The sequence below is a fragment of the Phlebotomus papatasi genome, chromosome 2 (genome assembly GCF_024763615.1).
Source record: "Phlebotomus papatasi isolate M1 chromosome 2, Ppap_2.1, whole genome shotgun sequence".
Lineage (NCBI taxonomy): Eukaryota > Metazoa > Arthropoda > Insecta > Diptera > Psychodidae > Phlebotomus > Phlebotomus papatasi.
This window is the reverse complement of record NC_077223.1, coordinates 33,771,720-33,790,685: the sequence shown is the minus strand read 5'-3', so window position 1 is coordinate 33,790,685 and position 18,966 is coordinate 33,771,720. Positions and strand designations below refer to the sequence as shown.

General features: G+C 34.3%; 2 protein-coding genes and 1 long non-coding RNA gene across 5 annotated transcripts in view; 2 read left to right on the top strand and 1 right to left on the bottom strand.

The window, feature by feature from the left end:
* LOC129803557 (centrosomin) overlaps positions 1–14,296 on the bottom strand; it is a 37,001-nt gene extending 22,705 nt beyond the window's left edge. The window contains exons 1-2 of one of the 3 annotated variants that reach the window (XM_055850209.1): positions 6,825–7,310; positions 786–1,221 (exon numbers count right to left, since the gene is read on the bottom strand). In XM_055850209.1, the coding sequence (XP_055706184.1) occupies positions 786–856 (71 nt within the window). In that variant the 5' untranslated portion in view covers positions 857–1,221; positions 6,825–7,310. Of the gene's footprint in view, positions 1–785; positions 1,222–6,780; positions 7,311–14,137 lie in introns of those variants that run through there. The other 2 variants (XM_055850208.1, XM_055850210.1) reach the window with 2 other exon arrangements.
* LOC129803588 (uncharacterized) lies at positions 8,364–9,738 on the top strand. The gene is made up of 4 exons (XR_008751870.1): positions 8,364–8,473; positions 8,837–8,915; positions 9,015–9,150; positions 9,212–9,738. It is a non-coding gene; the product is annotated as an uncharacterized LOC129803588 (long non-coding RNA).
* Positions 14,297–14,336: 40 nt separating the features above from the next.
* Positions 14,337–16,289, top strand: LOC129803569 (alcohol dehydrogenase [acceptor]-like). The gene is made up of 2 exons (XM_055850237.1): positions 14,337–14,646; positions 14,706–16,289. The coding sequence occupies exons 1-2, from the start codon at positions 14,502–14,504 to the stop codon at positions 16,259–16,261; spliced, it is 1,701 nt and encodes a 566-aa protein (XP_055706212.1). The 5' UTR covers positions 14,337–14,501; the 3' UTR covers positions 16,262–16,289.
* The last annotated feature ends 2,677 nt before the right edge of the window (positions 16,290–18,966 follow it).

Sequence of the window (18,966 nt, the reverse complement as noted above, 5' to 3'; positions counted from 1 at the left end):
TCAACGCATGAATAAAGAAAGATTCCCCAGAAAAGCTATATGAAGCCATTGTGAGAAGACCTTGACCTCGCGGCGGACCTAGGACAAAGTGACTGAATCAAATTCAGGATCTTGTATGGGAGCGCCTTCAGATCGAACCGGAATATCTTCCTGAAGTGTCGGATGAATATGTAGTGACTTAGTTCCATTTAATTTGATAATCAATTAAGAAATCGCTTTGGTTCACGCTACCACTATTCTAAACATTCCCGGGTTCCCCTACTGATCATTTTTTGATGCTTTTAATGCCAATTTTTAATTTTTTACTGCTTATTTGTTTTTGGCTCTTTCAACTTTGAGTAATTTTGACCATTTGCCCAGTGGACAAGCATATCCATAGTATCTATGAATACATATAGATTTTGTTCACTGAAGATTTTTATTTAATGATAAAATTGCGGAGTACGGAAATGTTCTTGTATTGATCTACTCTAGTTTCCACTGTAAAGGTCTTATTCACTTTACTATAAATGTCAACCAAGTTTGCAGACAAACCAAAATTAAAAAAAAGAATCTCAGCTCCCATAAGTTCATATATCTTTGTAACTTCCAAAATTTCTAATTTCTAATGAAAGAATCACAGGTTTCTTTTTGTTTTAATTTATAATATGTAATGTTGTTTTTTTTAACTTTGCAATATTGTTAATAACGATTCAAATCACAGAATTGTAAAATTAGCGCGATTGTTGATACAAGCGACGATGTGTAAGAACATTTTAAATAGAAGAATATGATGTTTTTCTTACCGGAAACTCCTCATGGGTGTTCGACGTTGAGGCGTAGTCGAATTTGAATTGTATCTAAATAATCCAGACATTTTTCCTATAGCAAATTTTTCACATGCACTCAAACTAATATGTAGCCTCTTGCTCTTTCTCTGGTTTACCAGAAATCTATGTGATAAAACTAAGTCTTTGGTATAGAGAGACTTCTTCCGTGAAGATTTTGCCTTGAGACCTTTGGGAAAATCAATGCACTTTTCCCAACACAGAGACACCACAAAATAAAATGTGATAAAATAACAGAAAATTTTATCAGTTTACTTTAATGTGCATTCTCAAATGCACTTTTACACACTTTCTTCACATAGTTTTTCACGTAGATTTTCACCATAAAATACACATATTAAGTTCTTTTTCCTCATTCTAAAATGAGTATTTTGATAAACTTGCACCGAATTATCTGAAAAGATTTTGTTCAAATGAATGGTAATGTACTGCAAAATTCATCCAACTACTGTCTTGCGGCCATTTCTTAATTTCTTATCAGTCCAAAAGCCACTTTATCAGTCAACAAACTTCCCTCACGCGCGATTCATCGTCGCAAAGTCTAATTTTTCCAATTGGAAAAGTTTATGGAAAAGTCTTGTGTTGTGGTTACAAGGAAAACTATGGAAACCACATTTTGGTGTAGGATTCGCATTAAAAATAATCCCTCAAGCACGTGGTGGCAAATAAACCCAATGCAAAACCACGTGGACTCTTTTATTTAATTATGAACTATTTCAACCATCCTCAAAAAGCGGTTGGTGAGCAAAATATCTCGTTCCTTGATTGAAGTGAATTGTGTTTATTTCAATTCAGCAAAATTTTTCATTACAATTTCCTCCTCTTTTATCTCTCTCTCATGCACACACTTTATTATACAAAATAGTCGACCAAACCCATTGCTAAGTGAACTTTATCATCACTCAGCTCTGGCCATTTGCCCATTACAAACAGAACTCAGAATATAAAGTGAGAGAAAAAATTAATTTCATACCAATTAGTTGGTTTAAATTGAAGATAAAAAAACTAGTCATTTTCTCCACTCAAAATTCATTTCTTTTTCGATAAGAAAAATACCATACAGTAAGAAAATGAACTAGTAATTGAGAAAAGTTGTGGGAGAGAAGAATTACAAATTAAAAATTATTCATTGCTCATGGTCTCTGTGATTCTATTAATAAATTTGTAGAAGAAAATTGCGTCTCAGAATCACATTTGTGTGATCACAATCAATGGCAAAAAAATTAACAGAAAATTGCAAAGAAAAATGTGTCGCAATTGAAAATTTTGCGCCCACATTTTTTCTTTCAATAAGAATTTCTGATGCATTTTAATTTAAGTGTCTCTTAACATGAAGACTTTTTATCAGTTAAATGAATCATTTTCTTTATCTTGAGTGCAATCACCAAATTCAACTAAAATTTCAGAGAAATTGAAAGCTTCCTGAACAATAAAGTGAGACAATAAAGTGGCTAAGATTACGCAGAATGTTCAATCATCTGAATTTGATTCATTCCATTGAAAGTAGGTTTTGTCAATTTTAATGAATAAGGACAATATCACCAATTTAGAATACAATAAATGTGATATTTTTGAACAGGAGGGTTCATCGAAGATTGAAAGTCGATATCTAATACCGTTTGATTTACATATGGATCAGAGGAAAGACAACAAAAAATCTGCAAAAAACTGTATTTTTAGAATAAATTCATAAGGGAGACTGGGGCAGAATTATCCAGCAAATGAAATTTTTCATTGCGTATAATTTGTAAGAAAAATGTTTGTAACAGGCTGATAAATATTTCAATGAATTGGAAGGTATGTGTTTTCTTCAAATAAGTACAGTAGAGTTCCTCAAATTTGAACATTTGGGGGGTATAGATGACATTTCTCACTCTTCAAATTTGAACAATATTTTCAAAAACATAACGGAATTCATGTAAAATTCAATTTTCCTAAATTAAGATGAACAATTTTAGAGAATATATAAATGTAATTTATTGTGAAATAGATGGAATTTGTTGCGGAAGTTAATATAATATCATAATATTGAGGAAACATCAGAGAAAAATGGCACTCCACGCAAAACTTTCTTCACATAACCTCAAATTTTACATTTTGAACTCAACCGTCGTTCAAATTTGAGGAGTTCAAATTTGAGGAATTCTACTGTAGTGGTTTATTCAATATTCCGTCTACGGCAGGCTAGAACATCCCACTGTCTAATACCATGCGTGGCTACTTCTGCCCCGCCTCCCCTACCCATATGTTACCGATTAAGCTCGATGTAGTTTGGTTTTAAATTTCAAAACCCAGCGAGCACAGTTATGGCCAGTAGCGCACAATAACTTTTGTTTGTAAACATGTTTTCAAAATTTCCCATGAGAATGAGCGAGATGGCTAGATAGATCTCACTCACTCTCATTTAAATGTCAAAAACATGTTTACTAAACAAAAGTTATTGTGCGTTGGACATTAGCTAAAATAGGCAGCGTTTTCAGTAAAAATATGCTGAAAACGCTGCCTATTTTAACTAACTGTACTCGCTAGGAACCTTTGAATTTCAAATTCAGATTTGATCAAATTGATTAAAAAATAGTCCCTACAGATTGGTTAACCATTCTGCTAATATATTTGAGAACGTTCCCTGAAAAGTGAAATAAAATTTCCATTGAATATTCCAAGTAGATTTTCCGATATCTTTCGGGCCAAGACTACATGGATGTAAACGCTAAAATTCCGCACTTGTTTTTCGCTCTAACGCTATAATTCTTGCGAACTAGACATACTCAAATGTACGATATGGTAGCCATATTTATATAATTCTATTCCCCCAAATGCCAGACTATCCGTTGACGGAATAACAGGCTACTTCCAGTCTCAGTCCTAATAATTTAATTTACTTTTTTTCTCAATATTGCCTTTACCTTATATCCACTTACTTAAATTTTAATAGTAACTTTTTTTATTCTTTTGCCAAACATTGTAAGAGGGGCGAACCCTATTTGAGAAATTAATAAATATAATAAATAAATAATTTTCAACTCAAAAGTAGAACAACTGAGTGTTCGTCTGATAGATGAATTCTCCAAGTTCCAATTTATCAATTGACACTAATATTTGTGGATATTTTTTTCGTAGAAATTTTCTATGAAAATTCCACGCCATTTTTAATGAATTTTAGGTATTATTTTGAAGAAAAATGTAAAAAAAAATCCATTGGAAAAATCGTGGAATTCCGTAATATTAAACCATGGAAGCCTCTAAGGTCGTTACATAGAAAATTCCGCGGAAAATGTCGTGGAAATAAACAGGATATTTCCGATTTGTGAAAGGACTAACTGCTGATTATACCGCTAATAATCCATAGGAAAAGAGGTACAGTAGAGTCTCGCTATAGTCCATATTTGGTTTCAAATTTGACACTTGGGTCGCACTATAGTCCATGTAATTTTTTAAAATTATCAACGATTTTTAGTATTGAAATTGCTCGACGGCTTCCACTTTCTTTGCGATTGTGGTACTTGTCCTTGCTCTCTTCATTGTGGATCACAATTACCACAACTACTTAATAAAGTTTGCCAAAAATATTAAAATAATTATGCATGTCGCATACTAAAAAACATAACCTAACTTAAAATCAGTGTTTTGAAATCAACGGTCGATAAATTGTGGACTATAGAGCGATGGCCTATAGCGAGACTCTACTGTAGAAATATTCGTCGGTAAAGTCCATGGAAACTCACGGACATTTCGTATTAGACGATCCTATACAGGTCCAACTCCATATCTGTTATTCCTTTATTTATTTATTTTTACCAGATGATAAGAACAAATTTTTATTGATTGATGATTTGGTATTTTTGAATACATATAGGTGAATTTATTTCGGATCTCCCAACATTTGATTTTGGTCAAAATAGGCCTAAGACCTTGGTAAGGGGGTTAGATAAGGGGGGAAACAAAAAAAAACGGTCCTATACAGAGTTCCGCAAAGTTCATGGAACCTAGAAGGAAATTTAGCGTCAAATTCCTCCTCGGAAGCCCACCCGGATTTTGAACAGTAAAATCCAGAGAACTTCACGCGGCTATTTAGCGGTAAAATCTTCAGAAATGGCAGAAAAGACTGCTGGAAATCCAATGGAATTGCCGCGGCCGTTGGCTATAGGGTAACAACATTCTTAGGTGTTAATTGTAGGGATTCGATGAATTTTTATAAATATTTAAGTTTTGTTAAACAAAAATTAATAATTTTACTGATAAAATATATTTTTTTTACTATTTTATTTTTTGCTTATTTAAAATAAATTGAAGAAACGTAAAAGAATTTTATCAATAGTATTTTAGAGTCACAGTTTTTCAAAAACCCCAAATCGATATCACTTGTTGTTTGGTCTTTAAGATTCAATAGATTTACAAATTGTATTAGGACTGAGAAAGCCTGTCCTGACGAAGACTCTTCTAATAGCCAACGGTACCAATCACTGTTCAGCTGTGGTGGTATCTTTGAGGAGTGCTATAACGGCGGCTAACTTCAAGTTACGATATCGCTATAGTTCCGTTAGATGGGGTCGATAGGGTTGTTCAACGAGATATTCTGGAGGCACAATCGAATTGGCTCCTCAGTCGGTCTTCACCAATGAAGCGAGGAGGACCCCCGATTCGTAGCTGTCTTAGAATGGGTAATGGGGCTCAATTCCGGGAGGCTAGCGATGAAGGGTGCTCCAGCATGTTGTGGTATGGGTGTGTAGCATTCGTTGCTACAAAATGGGGCGTCATTTTAATTTCTCATGAATGAAGCTGTCTTTTGAATCTGGGTTTTTAATACGAGTGCAAGGGATTAAAATAATATACGGGAAACTGGGCACCACCGAACACGGAGTAGCACCGAACATTGCGATTTTTTAATCAGATATTAGGCTTCAGAGGAAGTGACCTGTATGAATTTATAGATATTATAGGGATGCTGGTTAACTGAATGAATGGTCGTCATCGTTCAAGTAGTTTATAAACAAAAATCAGTGTTCGGTACTACCCCATGTTTAGTGGTGCCCCAGTATCCTTCATACTTTTCTTCTTCTATTTTATGTAAGGCTGTCGGACTCATTCGGGTCCATATAGCCAATTCATTCACTCAGTTTTAATTTGGAATTTTCTGTTTATCACATGTAATTCACTTTTTTATCACTTTTTTTTCAAAATCACTTTTCATTATTATTATTTTGCGTTAACTACCCAGTATCCCCTATAGCTGTTAAAATGCAAACCATGCATTTTTTGAGCCTACCGCAATGGGCAGCGCCTCTTATCAATCATTTTTAAAAGCTTGCATATTCAGTAAGTTGTAAAAGTCGCAACTACCACCACGATAAATTTTAAAAAGTATTCATCACTCAATTATTGCTTATAAACGGCAAAGTCTGATGACAAACGACTGAAAATTATGCCAATGAACAAATTATCCTCTTCTCTATTCCGCATTGAGATACAAATTAATTCAATTTGACACGATAACTTCCCTGGAATTTGTAGCACTATCTTTTCTCTCTGTAAACAATGAGAAACCTTTGTGCTTTGTCCATCTCAGACGGATTTTTATCCCAGAAATCAGTGTGAATAGAGCGACAGATTCACTCGCAGAAGCCCACAATTGCGTTCAATTCAGAGATGATGTATTTTTTATTGAGTGTCACGGTCAGAAATCCCCCTCGATGCATTTTTTTTACCCAAATGAGGGTAGAAGCATCTGTGTGGGTGGGATCAGTGCTCATGATGACTCATTTTGAGCCCTAAGAGAAAACTTAGGAAATGAACTCTTCCCAACACGTGGACAACACAAAAGGATTTCTGAGACCACATTTTTTGTTCTTTAAATAAAGTTTTAGAGCAGCTCCAAAAATTACTGAAAAAAATATGCCTATTGCACAATCTATGGCACAAAGTCATGCCCTTTTGGGTGAAAAGTGTGACAAACTGATAAGAAATTATCGCTGAAGCCAGCTGCAGAAGAAACTTTACACAAGAAGTCACTTTTATAGCTGTGATTAAAATGCTCTAATGGTATTCTCTGTCTCTCCACTCAGAGAAACTGTCTAGTCTAGGAGGAAAATATGTGAAAATTTCCTTCTTTAAAAACACTTTTGCTAACTTTTTCGTCTTTTCAACACAATTGCACAAAAATTTCCTTAAAATTGAACACAAATTGACTTTCTTTTCTAAGACTTCCTGTTCACTTTTCAACACAACCTATGATGTCCTCCTGCATCCCACACTAACACGCAATTTACACTTTTGTGAGAAAGTGAAGGATGCTGGAAAATTTCCCTTTCACTCCAGCTGTGGCCTCAATCTCTCCCTCACTCCGGGAAATTTTCTTTCTTCACTCTCGCCACCCGAAATGCCAAAGATGTGCTCACAAAACGCATGCTCGGAGAATTCTGTGTTTTCAGGAGCGATCACAGTGCTGAACTAAAATCTCTCCTCGAGAGAATCTCATATCGAATTGACGATTCTTTAGTGAACACAAATAGAAGAGCGCCAGAGTGGGATTTCGGGGTGGAAGGCACCCATAGTTTACAAACAGTACCGTAACCCATGTGCTTATACTTTTTTTTTAACAAATTGAATAAATTTTGGTGGTATATTTTCTTGATTTTTTGAACTCCCGGACCTCCCAAAATTTCCACCTTCTAACCCCCCCCCCCCCCCCTCCGGAAAATTTCTTTTATCAAACAGCTTCGCGAATTCGAAACTTGATGCCAGCCTGTATCCAGAGCTAGAGGCTAAACGGTTAGAGATAGCAACTTGGGACCTTTTGGGGGACCCCTATCATAAGTTGATCCGATGAATATGAACCTTCAGTTTTTCGCCACTTCTTGTCGTCCCCTCCAAACCACGTTTTTAGACGTTGACTACACTGGTAAAAATAAAAGGGTCACTTGGGATCCTTTCAAAAGGGTCACGGCTTAAAAGAGTCATTTTCATCAAAGAAAAAGGGTGAAATTGATCATTCATTAAAGGATGCCTTCAGGGACCCATTGAAAGGATCACATGCAGTGACCCTTTCAAAGGTTCCTTGATTCGATCTTTTCAAAAAGGTCGACATTCTTCATGATTTTCCAGCCAAATTATTAAAGAAAAATAGTCCAAAAAGTATTTTCTGTGTTTGCTCAACAGAAATATAAAGCTAAACACCAAAATTTGTGTACTGCACTTCTTTTATATAGAGAAAATTGCGTGAAAAAAAAATCATTGAAATAAGACCCTTTCAAAAGGTTCAAAAATTTTACCCTTTTAATTTGATCAATTCTTCTGCGATTTTTTCATCAATTCTTCTACGTCATTTAAATAAAAAAAGCAGACGAAAATGTTTTTCGAGGATTTACTCGAGCGATAAAATATTGCTGCAAATGAAAATTTATTAGTTTTTGCATTGTGTCATGAGATATTATTGATTGAAATTCACATCAGAAAGTGAACATTTGAACATTTGAAAGGGTCACTTGAATTGCCTATCGACCGTTAGAGGTTTTCCTCTCCCACCACTATGTCAAAAGTCACGCCACCTCCATACGTCAGTCAGTGTCAAACAACGCGCAATAAGAGTCGGCAGTGAAAAAAATTATTCAGTTCGAGTGACAAAATTAGTGGCTCAAGTGATATTGGAGGTAAGTAAAAGTGATTATCGATGAAGAAATCAAAGAAAATTTAATGAAAAAGTGTAAAATTGTGCGGCAATTGACTAGAAACAACACAGTTGAGTGAAATACAGAAACATGAACTGACACGAAATAGACGCTGTGTTTTGTGTTTTGCTGTGAAAATTATTAGCTTTATTGTAGGAAAAATCTCCGTGTTTATCAGTCATCATCCTAAATTGATCGAAACCCAAAGGATATTGACTGATAAACGCGGTGCAATTGAGAAAAATGCAAACAACAAAAATCTTGTTGAGGGAATCCGGAGATGTGAAATGAATATTCCCGGAAACCCTTGCGCTGTGTATTTTAATCGTTTTGTTTTCTTTTTAGATCATTCCAGGCGAATTCAGAGATTATTTTCATCACTTCTGATTATCACCATTATCACTGATATCCAGGGATTATCAGGGTAAGTTTCTAAAAAAAAAGGGAAAAACTAAAATAAAATTACCTCACATATTAACGACTGTATTTCATTTACATTTTTGTATAATAATTATAATTTCAGCTACTTTTGGACTTCGAGTCAAAATATGGATCTAAAAATGTCCGTTCAAGTCTCACAGCAATGTTGGGAAATATTGATCAAGAGTACGAGATGCTTCCGGAAAACAGAAAGAAAAATAATAATGAATATATTGAGGGTAACTCAGTTGAAAAATTTACATAATATTTTTTTTAATCCACGTTTTTCTTTTTTTCTAGAATGGCCCCCAACAATTCGAGGATTTCTCAAAATTCTCTCCTTCTTCCCTCCGGTAAATACAGACAAAGAAAACAAAAGGGCGACTATTAAACAATCTCTTCAATCCTTCCTGATGTTTTATCCACTGGGAACCCCCCCGTCTGAGATTATCACAGAAATTAATAACACTGGACGAGAGATTCCAGTCAATCTCCAATTTTTACGTGAAAGTCAACAACACAATCTTAAAAGTTAAAGCTGTCGACTTCATCGATGCTTTTGATTTTTATTTCAAAATTCATTTTTCTTTAAAAAATATTGAGTATAAGAAATGTCATGTTTCTTTCTTTAAGTTCTTCCAAAAATATGTATATATAAAATTGAAATCGAAAAAGTCTCACCAACAATGAAGAATTTGGCAATACGCCTACGATTGGATTAAAAAAACAACAAGATAAAAAACTTCGATTTAAAAAAAAGGACTTTATTTACAATTAAAAAAATATTCATTTTTTTTCAGTAAAATAAAATTTGGAAAAATGACAAATTGTTTTTTTATTTTTATATTCAAGGAGAAGTTCGAATTACACAATAATGGTATAATTCGCAAAAAATACAAATTTTGCAGCAGATTTTATTCCTCTTAAAATTATTTTAAGGAGATAAATGCTCTACCAAAATATTTTTACAATTCCAGAACCTTATTTCGAAAAAGAAAAGAAAAATGTGAGTAATGATATATTGTTAAAAGTGACCATATTAAAAGTTCCATTTAACCCATTTAAAAGCGTCATTAGATGACCCTTTTGAAAAGGATCCCCAAAGTGACTCTTTCAAAGTCTCAAAATTTGACCCTTTCGCAAATGGTCAATTTGATCTTTCAAAGAAAGATCAAATTGAACAATTTGAAATGGTGGATCGTATTTGACCCCCCAAAAGGATCGCGAAAGGGTCAATTTGACACTTTTTTTTTTACCAGTGTATATTGTTAAAAGTGACCATATTAAAAGTTCCATTTAACCCATTTAAAAGCGTCATTAGATGACCCTTTTGAAAAGGATCCCCAAAGTGACTCTTTCAAAGTCTCAAAATTTGACCCTTTCGCAAATGGTCAATTTGATCTTTCAAAGAAAGATCAAATTGAACAATTTGAAATGGTGGATCGTATTTGACCCCCCAAAAGGATCGCGAAAGGGTCAATTTGACACTTTTTTTTTTACCAGTGTAGGTGGACGTTTCGAACGTTTCGTCCATATACGAATATACGTTAAATCATTCTTAATAACGGTTTTATAAGGTCAAATGTTAAAAACTCTCCAAACAGTACAGTAGAGTTTTCTAAATTCGAAAGCTCGGGGCGTATTTTTGACATTTCTTACCTCCCAAAATTCGAACGATTTTTTCAAAACTAACGGAATTTATGTGAGATTAAATTGTACTTTGAATCGAATTCCCATGCTTTCTTACAGGTTTTAGTGGTAACATAGTTGGTTTTCATTTTATACGATCATAATGTTTGTAAACATTCAGGAAGAAGCACATAAATATGGTTTTCATTCATTCAGAATACGAATTTTTAACATAACCCCACAATTGACATTTTGAATCCAAACGTCGTCGTTTGAATTTGAGATTTAGATTTGAGAGAGACTACTGTATATTTCTTAACCGAATGGTTGGTATCATATTTGACAAGTATAACTCGGTTCCAATTGGTTATGATTAACCGGTAATGTACCGGTTATGATGACTATGTCACATATAAGATTAATATTATGATTAATACTTTCTGAACTGCGAGAATACCAAAAAAAGATAGCAAGTGTTTTATCTTGCCTCTCTCTCGTGTTTCGATCGAAAACTGACCGAATCACAGTTGGCACGCATGGAAAATTGCTCGAATTGCTTGTAATACGGTTCAGAAAACAATTAATACGAACAGTAATCTTACTTATCGTATTACTCCACTGTAGTGCACTCTTTCTAACACACGTGATTTTCCATTTGAAATTTTGCATACTATATACTTCTTTTTCCGGCTTTTCTTAATATTAATATTAATCTTATATGTGACACCACGGTGAAACGATAACTTGTTTTACATACAAAGTTCTATTGCATTAATCCTCATTTATTAAGGCCGATATTTTGAATGATTTGGTTATGAACCAAACTAGTTGTGAACGAAATTGGTTGTGAAAGTACTTTTGAGGTATAACATCCAATAACTATAACTAGTTCACAACAACTATTAATTTACCAAAAATGTATGGAAATGGCCGTGGTATCACATATAAGATTAATATTAATATTAAGAAAAACCGGTGAGAGAGGTATATAGTATCCAAAATTTCAAATGGAATATCACGTGTGTTAGAAAGAGTACATTCTAGTGGAGTAATACGATGAGTAAGATATTACTGTTCGTATTAATTGCTTTCTGAATCGCGATGAAAGGCAATTCGAGCAATTTACCATGCGTGCCAACTCTGATTCGGTCGGTTTTCGAGCGAAACACAAGAGAGAGGCAAGATAAAACACTTACTATCTTTCACTTGCTATGCTTTGTTGGCATTCTCGCAGTTCAGAAAATATTAATCTTAATATTAATCTTAATATTATCTTAATATTAAAACACTTTGAAGCAATATTTATTTAGGATACTTTTCGAGAATTTTGGTGAATCTCATTAAAAAATATGCATTTTATCCAATTATGCCTGTTATTGCCATTCAATCAAATGTGAAAATTTTTGAATCAAGAATAATAATTAGGGTAAGTGTGCTAAATTTCGGCATATTTGCTTGCAAGCGCCAAAGTGTTAGGTTTTAAATGTAATATATTATAATACAAATTGAATTTTTTTGTTACTTCATTTTAAGGAGTGTCGCTTGGAAACTTGTAGACAATTTATCGTCTTTATTGCCTTTGAAATCAGTCTTAATGCATTTTAATATGAATAAAAATGTAGACATAACTTTTGTAACCTATTTCGGCCACCTTGGTTCTCATAGTTCCGTGTCCTTCCGAAATTCTTGCAGTCTTTTTCACATCATCTCGATCGTAGAATGGACATTTTTTGCTATTATTTTGCATTATTTTTTGCATAAACTAAAAATTCATGGAATTTTGAGGAACAAAAGAGGTGGCCGAAATTGCAAGCTGGCCGAAATTTGGTACACTTACCCTAACAAGCCATTTTTCGAGAGTTAAAATAATTCTATTAAAGAATAACAGAAAATAACAAATAGTTGATGTTACATTCATTGCTATTGGTCGAGCGCTATATATATATATATATATATATGTATAAAAGGAAGCAATAAGTCTAATAAACACTGATTTTTAAAGTTAAAAAACATATTATTTTTCTACACCGGCTGTATTTTCTACATTGGCAAGATCTCAACAAAATTCTTGTTTTTGGTATGGAATTTCTTAATTTAAAAACATTGACTTTAAACGAAAGAATGACAAGATTTTGTCAAAAGGATGTTAAATTGGAAATTATCGAACCTTTGACTAACCTTTCCAAACCTTTTTGTCAAAGGTTTGTAAATTTTGGAGATAGTAAACTTATTTGTTAATATTAATCTCCTTTTGGCAAGAAATCCAGTTGACGCACGTTTTTACAAAACGTTTGTAATATTCTATCTATATGAAATTATCTCCTTTTGACAAATTTTCGACAAGACATCTTTTTCAGAGTACCTCAAATTCTTCACTGATAACCTCAGAATGCATGTGAACTTGATTCTGGGAGAATTTTGTAAGTAAAGAATCGCATAGAGCAAATTTTAATTGGTTTATTTCTAAACTTATTGGGATGAGTGTAGACTCGTTTGCAAGATTTTTCAATGCTTTCAAAATTTAAAATCAATTTATAATTTTATAGAGCGATGTTATTTTACACACACAAAGTCCGTTTGAGTAAATTCAAATATTTTATTTATTCCAAGTTCATTTTTAAATTAGGGTGGGGCAGTTTCGTACACCTGAAGTCTTTTTTAAAGATTCATTTGGAACATTTGGCAAACCTTTGTGAACTTATATTCAAACTAAGTGTAGCTGCTTTCAAATTAAATTGGTATATTTTCGAAAGTCGTACATGTCTGAAACTGCCCCATGTCCCGGATAAATTATTTACAAAATGCTCAAATTTCTGTACATTGCATTGCATAAACATTTAAAAATCTTAGGATTTTATTTATTCAAAGAAAAAATTAAAACAAACATGTGTGAAGCCAATTTTTGGGAGTGTTATTGTAGTCATAAACTCGAGCATTCCGCAGAGCTAGAACGCTTTGTACATTTTTTTTCAATCATGCATTATTTTCGGAAGCCCTGCAACAGTTAACTCTCTAATTTTTATCACCTTTTTAATAATTCTATTATCGTCCCATATCTTCTAATTCGAGTTCTTATTGATTCAAAGAAAAAATCATGTTATTTTATATGAGAAGGATAGAAAACAAACCGGAATCTTCCTTCCAAAAAAAAAACCATCCTTAGCAGCTGTTTCAGCTGCAGGAAAATTTCTACTGAATGCAATTTTCTACCTTCTCCCTCTGCAGCATCCCAGGCATCCAGCGAAAGAGACAGATGGGAAACAGATGGAGAGAAATTGAAATTAAGTCCCACAAATGAGCCTAGAAAAAATTGATTTATTGGCCTCAAGTGGTTCCAACTTCCAACTGGACCTGTTGCCCATTCTCATTCACTTTTCTCTGAATTTCCCTTGAGCCCATGCAAAGGAAACATGTAAAACCTCAAGACAAGTGATCTTGGAGGATTTTTCAATGTCTTTACTCTTGTCATTTCCGTTGGGGACCAGAATATTGAGAAAATGAAGAAGATGAAGAAAAACGAATTTTGAAGCCGGAGATGGAAAAATGACAGGTGAGGGAACGCTTTGCGAAAAGGTGATTATTGAACAAAATACTCACTTAGCAATGTCTCCTTTGGACTCGTTTTGTTCTACGTGAGTTTTAGAATCCATTTTATGCAATTCTTCTGAGAAAATCACAATTTTTCACAAAGAAAATCACAAAACAAATTACGAAACACTTTTACTGTTTTCCACCTTTGAATGCGACATGCATGCAGTGAAGTTAGCAGCATACCAGCATATGATAAAAGCTTTCCGGGAGCTTTCCGGAAAGTGATTGCCAACTCAAAAAAAGGTTATTTTTTAATTTTTGTGCATTTCTTTACTATTTTTATTATTTTATAGTCTTTGAAGAATATGAAAAACAACATTAGTGTAAAAAAAGATACTGCGATCGTTGAACTGAATTTACGTAGAAAAATATGCTAAAATCAAGTATTTGCTGCTCAATAATCATATGGAAAATCGCCACAAGTTTTTTGTTTATTATTTTCAATGTCTGGAATTTCTATCAATTATTAGAGATTTTTCCATTGAATATTAAAAAAGAATATGAATATATAATAGGTAATGATTTGGAAATATTCTGACTTGGAGAAACAATCTGAATTCAATTGTATTTTCAGTTGGAACGGGAGTTGGTGGATCAACTGTTGCTTCTGGGATTGAGAGTGAAGATGTTTTGATTTTGGAGGCCGGTACTGAACCTTCCTGGTTGATGAACATTCCAATGTTGACGCCAATTTTGCAAAATGGTCCGTATGATTGGAATTTCTACACAGAATCCCAAGAGAAAAGCGCTAAGGGCTTGAAGGGAAGGCAGATTCACTTCCCTTTGGGCAAAGTTGTGGGCGGATCTCACGTACTGAACATGCAGATTTACATGCGAGGGCATCCTGAGGATCATCGGGTCTATGTAAATGGTGAGTACAATTTCCACAGGGATATTGAGAGATATTTCGAGCAGTTTGAACGCGATTTGGGGCCTGAAGAAGTAAAATTTCGCACAAAGCTCGCAGATGCATTTCAAGAAGCTGGCCAGGAAAGTGGATATGGCCCCTTTGAATCCGTTCGTGTTACCCAGAAGCATGGAATGCGTTTCACAGTGGCGGATTTTTACAAAGAATTAAACAGAAATGGGCACAGAGTTGTTTCCGGGGCTTTTGTGACTCGAGTCACTTTTGAGGAAGATTTGGCAACAGCCAGTGGGGTAGAATTCACAAAATCCGGGAAGGAATACTCAGTGAGGGCTACAAAAGGGGTTATTTTATCCGCGGGGACTGTAGGAAGTGCAAAAATCCTTTTACAGTCCGGAATAGGACCTATGAATCATCTCAAGAATGTTGGCATTCCTGTAAGAGTTAATCTTCCAGTTGGTGAGAATTTGATCGACCACGTTAGCACAGGATACAATATCCTACTCCTCAATGAAAGCCTCTCCCTGGATTGGAGTGATATCTTAACGCCAAAAAGCCTTTGCTCCTTCGCGAAAGGAGAAGGACCCTGGACAATGCCTGGCTGTGAATCCTCTGCAATCTTGAGCCTTAGCTCAGACATTCCCAATCTTCAATTCATGGTCCTTCCAGTAGGGCTAACTCAGGATTTTGGCGTGCATCTAAAGAACATTGCTAACATTGACGACAAAGTCTGGGAAAAATATTTTGGGAAAATGCTCGGTATGTCAGCAGCTACAATTCTTCCGGTTGTCCTTCATCCGAAGAGCCAGGGCGTCATAAGGCTGAAAGATTCCAATCCTTACTCATCCCCTGTGATAGATCCGCAGTACCTGAGTCATCCTGAGGACCGTGAAGTGCTCCTCAAAGGCATTCGAATCCTCCAGAAACTCATTGACACTGAAGCAATGCAGAAGATTGGGGCTGAAATCAATCCACTGCCATTCCCAGGCTGCGAAAACTTTCCTTGGGACTCTCGGGATTACTGGTTGTGCTACATTGAACATCTGACTCTGACTACATTTCACCCGGCGGGGACATGCAGCATGGGAAGTGTCGTTGACAGGAATTTCCGGGTGCTGCATATGGAGAAACTTTTTGTTGTGGACGCTTCTGTGATGCCCAAACTGCCAAGTGGAAATCCCATGGGGACAATTGGGATGCTTGCACATCGTTTTCTAGCCGTAAATGGAATTTCTAAACATTTTCCAACTGAGATTTCAAGTTAATAAAAAAAATATTAAAAAATTATTAAAATTTCTTCTTTTTGATTTAAAAAATGATTTGTAAAATTTTAAATTAGAGAACTTTTGTAGCTTACAAAGTACTAATTGAGCTAGAAGAAAATAGGACACCTTTGATACAGGGTTTTTCTCGTTTTTCTCCTATTTTTTAAATGGAACTTTGATCTTACCATAATTCTCTATTTTATACCATAATTTTTAAGAAAAAAGCCCTAATATCAATTATGCCCTATTTCCCTATATGGCGAAGGAAAATTCGCGGAGTGCTCGATCTTAGTCAAGGGGTAACTCATATAGCGAAACCCCTGTCGTTTGCCCGAGAAACCTAATAGATTTGCGAAACCCAAGAAATACAAAAGAAATAAATTTCACTATATCCGAGAAATCCATAAATGTCTCGTGAGAATCCCTATAAACTAAAAAAAAAAAGTTTCACGAAACAGAAGAAACCGAAAAAAAATGTTTGAAAAATCCAAAAAATTCTTCCAATCCATAAACAAAAAAGTTTCACAAAACCCAAGGGATAACTCATTCCCATTTTTTCTGACAAGGGTTTCTCGGGTTTCGCGATGCAATTTTTGGGTTTCTCGGGTTTCGCGATGCAGAAATTGGGTTTCTCGGGTTTCGCGATGCAAAAAGTGAGTTTCTCGGGTTTCGCGATGCAAAAAGTGGGTTTCTCGGGTTTCGCGAACCGTTTCTCAGACAATTGACGAGGGTTTCTCAATATGAGTTACCCCTTGACAAAACCAGAGAAACTTGAAAAAAATTTGCAATACCCGAGAAACACAAAAATGTTTTGTAAAACTCGATAAAATAAAATAAATGATTTTATGAGAACAAAATAACACAAAACATTTACAAAATATGAAGAACTGAAGAAATCTTTAACAAAAATCGATAAATGAAATAAAAGTTTAACAAAACCAAAAATATTTTTTGTGAGCTATCCAGTAGGGGAGACTGGGGCAAAAAGTCACAAAACGGATGTTTTATTTTTTTATTAGTTCAAAAATTTTTAATTAGCGCAGTTTTATAGGAAATTTACCGCTCTAAAACTTTGTGAAAGTCATTTTCCTCTATTTTGTAAGGAAATATTGGTTATTGCACTGGATGATATTAATTTATTTAAAATTAAATCGATTTTTTAAAGATCAAAATTGATTTTCTGTCAAAATTTAAAGCTTTTCTTTTTAAAAATAAAATTTTCTACATACCAAAATTGATTAATTTAGCAGGGGAGACTGGGGAAAAACTCACAAAACGGATATTTTATTTTTTTACAAGCTACTCGAGTGCTTCAAAAATTTCTAATTAGCGCAGTATTATAGGAAATTTACCGCTCTACAACTTTGTGAAAGTAATTTTCCTCTATTTTGTAAGGAAACACATTTATCGAACTATTTTCTAAAAGGTAATTTTGTAACTATTCTCAAAAATGCTGGGGCAAATTAAGTTAAATTAATTCAATTGAATGCTTTATAACCGCAAGAAACCTATTTTACGTGCAATAACTTTTCGGATAAAAATTAATAAATTAATAAAATAATAATAATAGGATTCATATCGTTTTGGAACTATTTGCGTTTTGTTAGGGATTCAATAATTCTCCAAACGGACGTAAACTTGTCCGAAAAGGTTGAGAAACACGCAGTCTACTAAAGCCCTTTTAATCTTTGAACATAGACGAAAATTTAGCAAATAAAATTCTCTATCAAACCCATAAAACAGATTGTTAAGGACAGTTCTAGTTTTCGAGATATTTTTGATTAAACTTGCTAAAAAGTTAGATTTTTCCTTGTTTTCTGACATATATGAGACTATAGCGCCCCTGGTGTCAGTTGCACGAACTCCATCTGTCCAAAGGATTATCGGACATGCAAGGGAGAACAAAGGTCCCCTTTTAAGAAATAAATCGGTTCAGCAGAATCGGAGACATAAGGCACCCAAGTATCCAAAAACAGCAAAAACGGGTTTGCCTAGATTGCAGGCGCAAAAACAAAATGAATTCAAAATGATAAGTATTTTCGTAAATCATTTGACCCTAGCATTAGAAAAAAATATGAGAACCCAGGGACAAAATCGCCGTTGCAGTGTAATTAAAAAAATCGTAGTGTTTACGACTACTACATGTTTACTACTGCCCAAGTTTCCCCTATTTTACTTTTCCAATGAATAATAAATTTCAATGAATAGGAGAAACTGGGGCACCACCAAACACTGCTATTCTTTAATCAGATATTTGACTTTTCACGTGAGAAATTCACGGTTTTTTGATCATTTCCTGTAAGCGTTTGGTGAAGCTTGCACAAAAAATATCACGTGAAACACTTGCAGCATCTAAGAATTTACATAAAAGTTTTTAAGAAAGCTTGACAAAATGTTTACTAAAGGTGATCTCAGAGCTGTGAATTTCTCACGTGAAAAACTCACCATCTCAGAATTCATACCCAGAAGACAGGATTTATAGAAATTTATAGGCATTATGATTATAGGGATGCTTGTCCACTGAAGAAATGGTCGAGATAGTCCAAATAGTTTAGAAATAAAAATTAGTGTTTGGTGCTACCCCGTATTTGGTGGTGCTCCAGTTTCCCCTATGTTTTTTTTCAATTTACTGTTCTCAAGTGTTCCTGCATTATCGACTTTTCCTTGCCTTGGTTCCTGTCATGACTATTTGTTGGTTTTAGAAC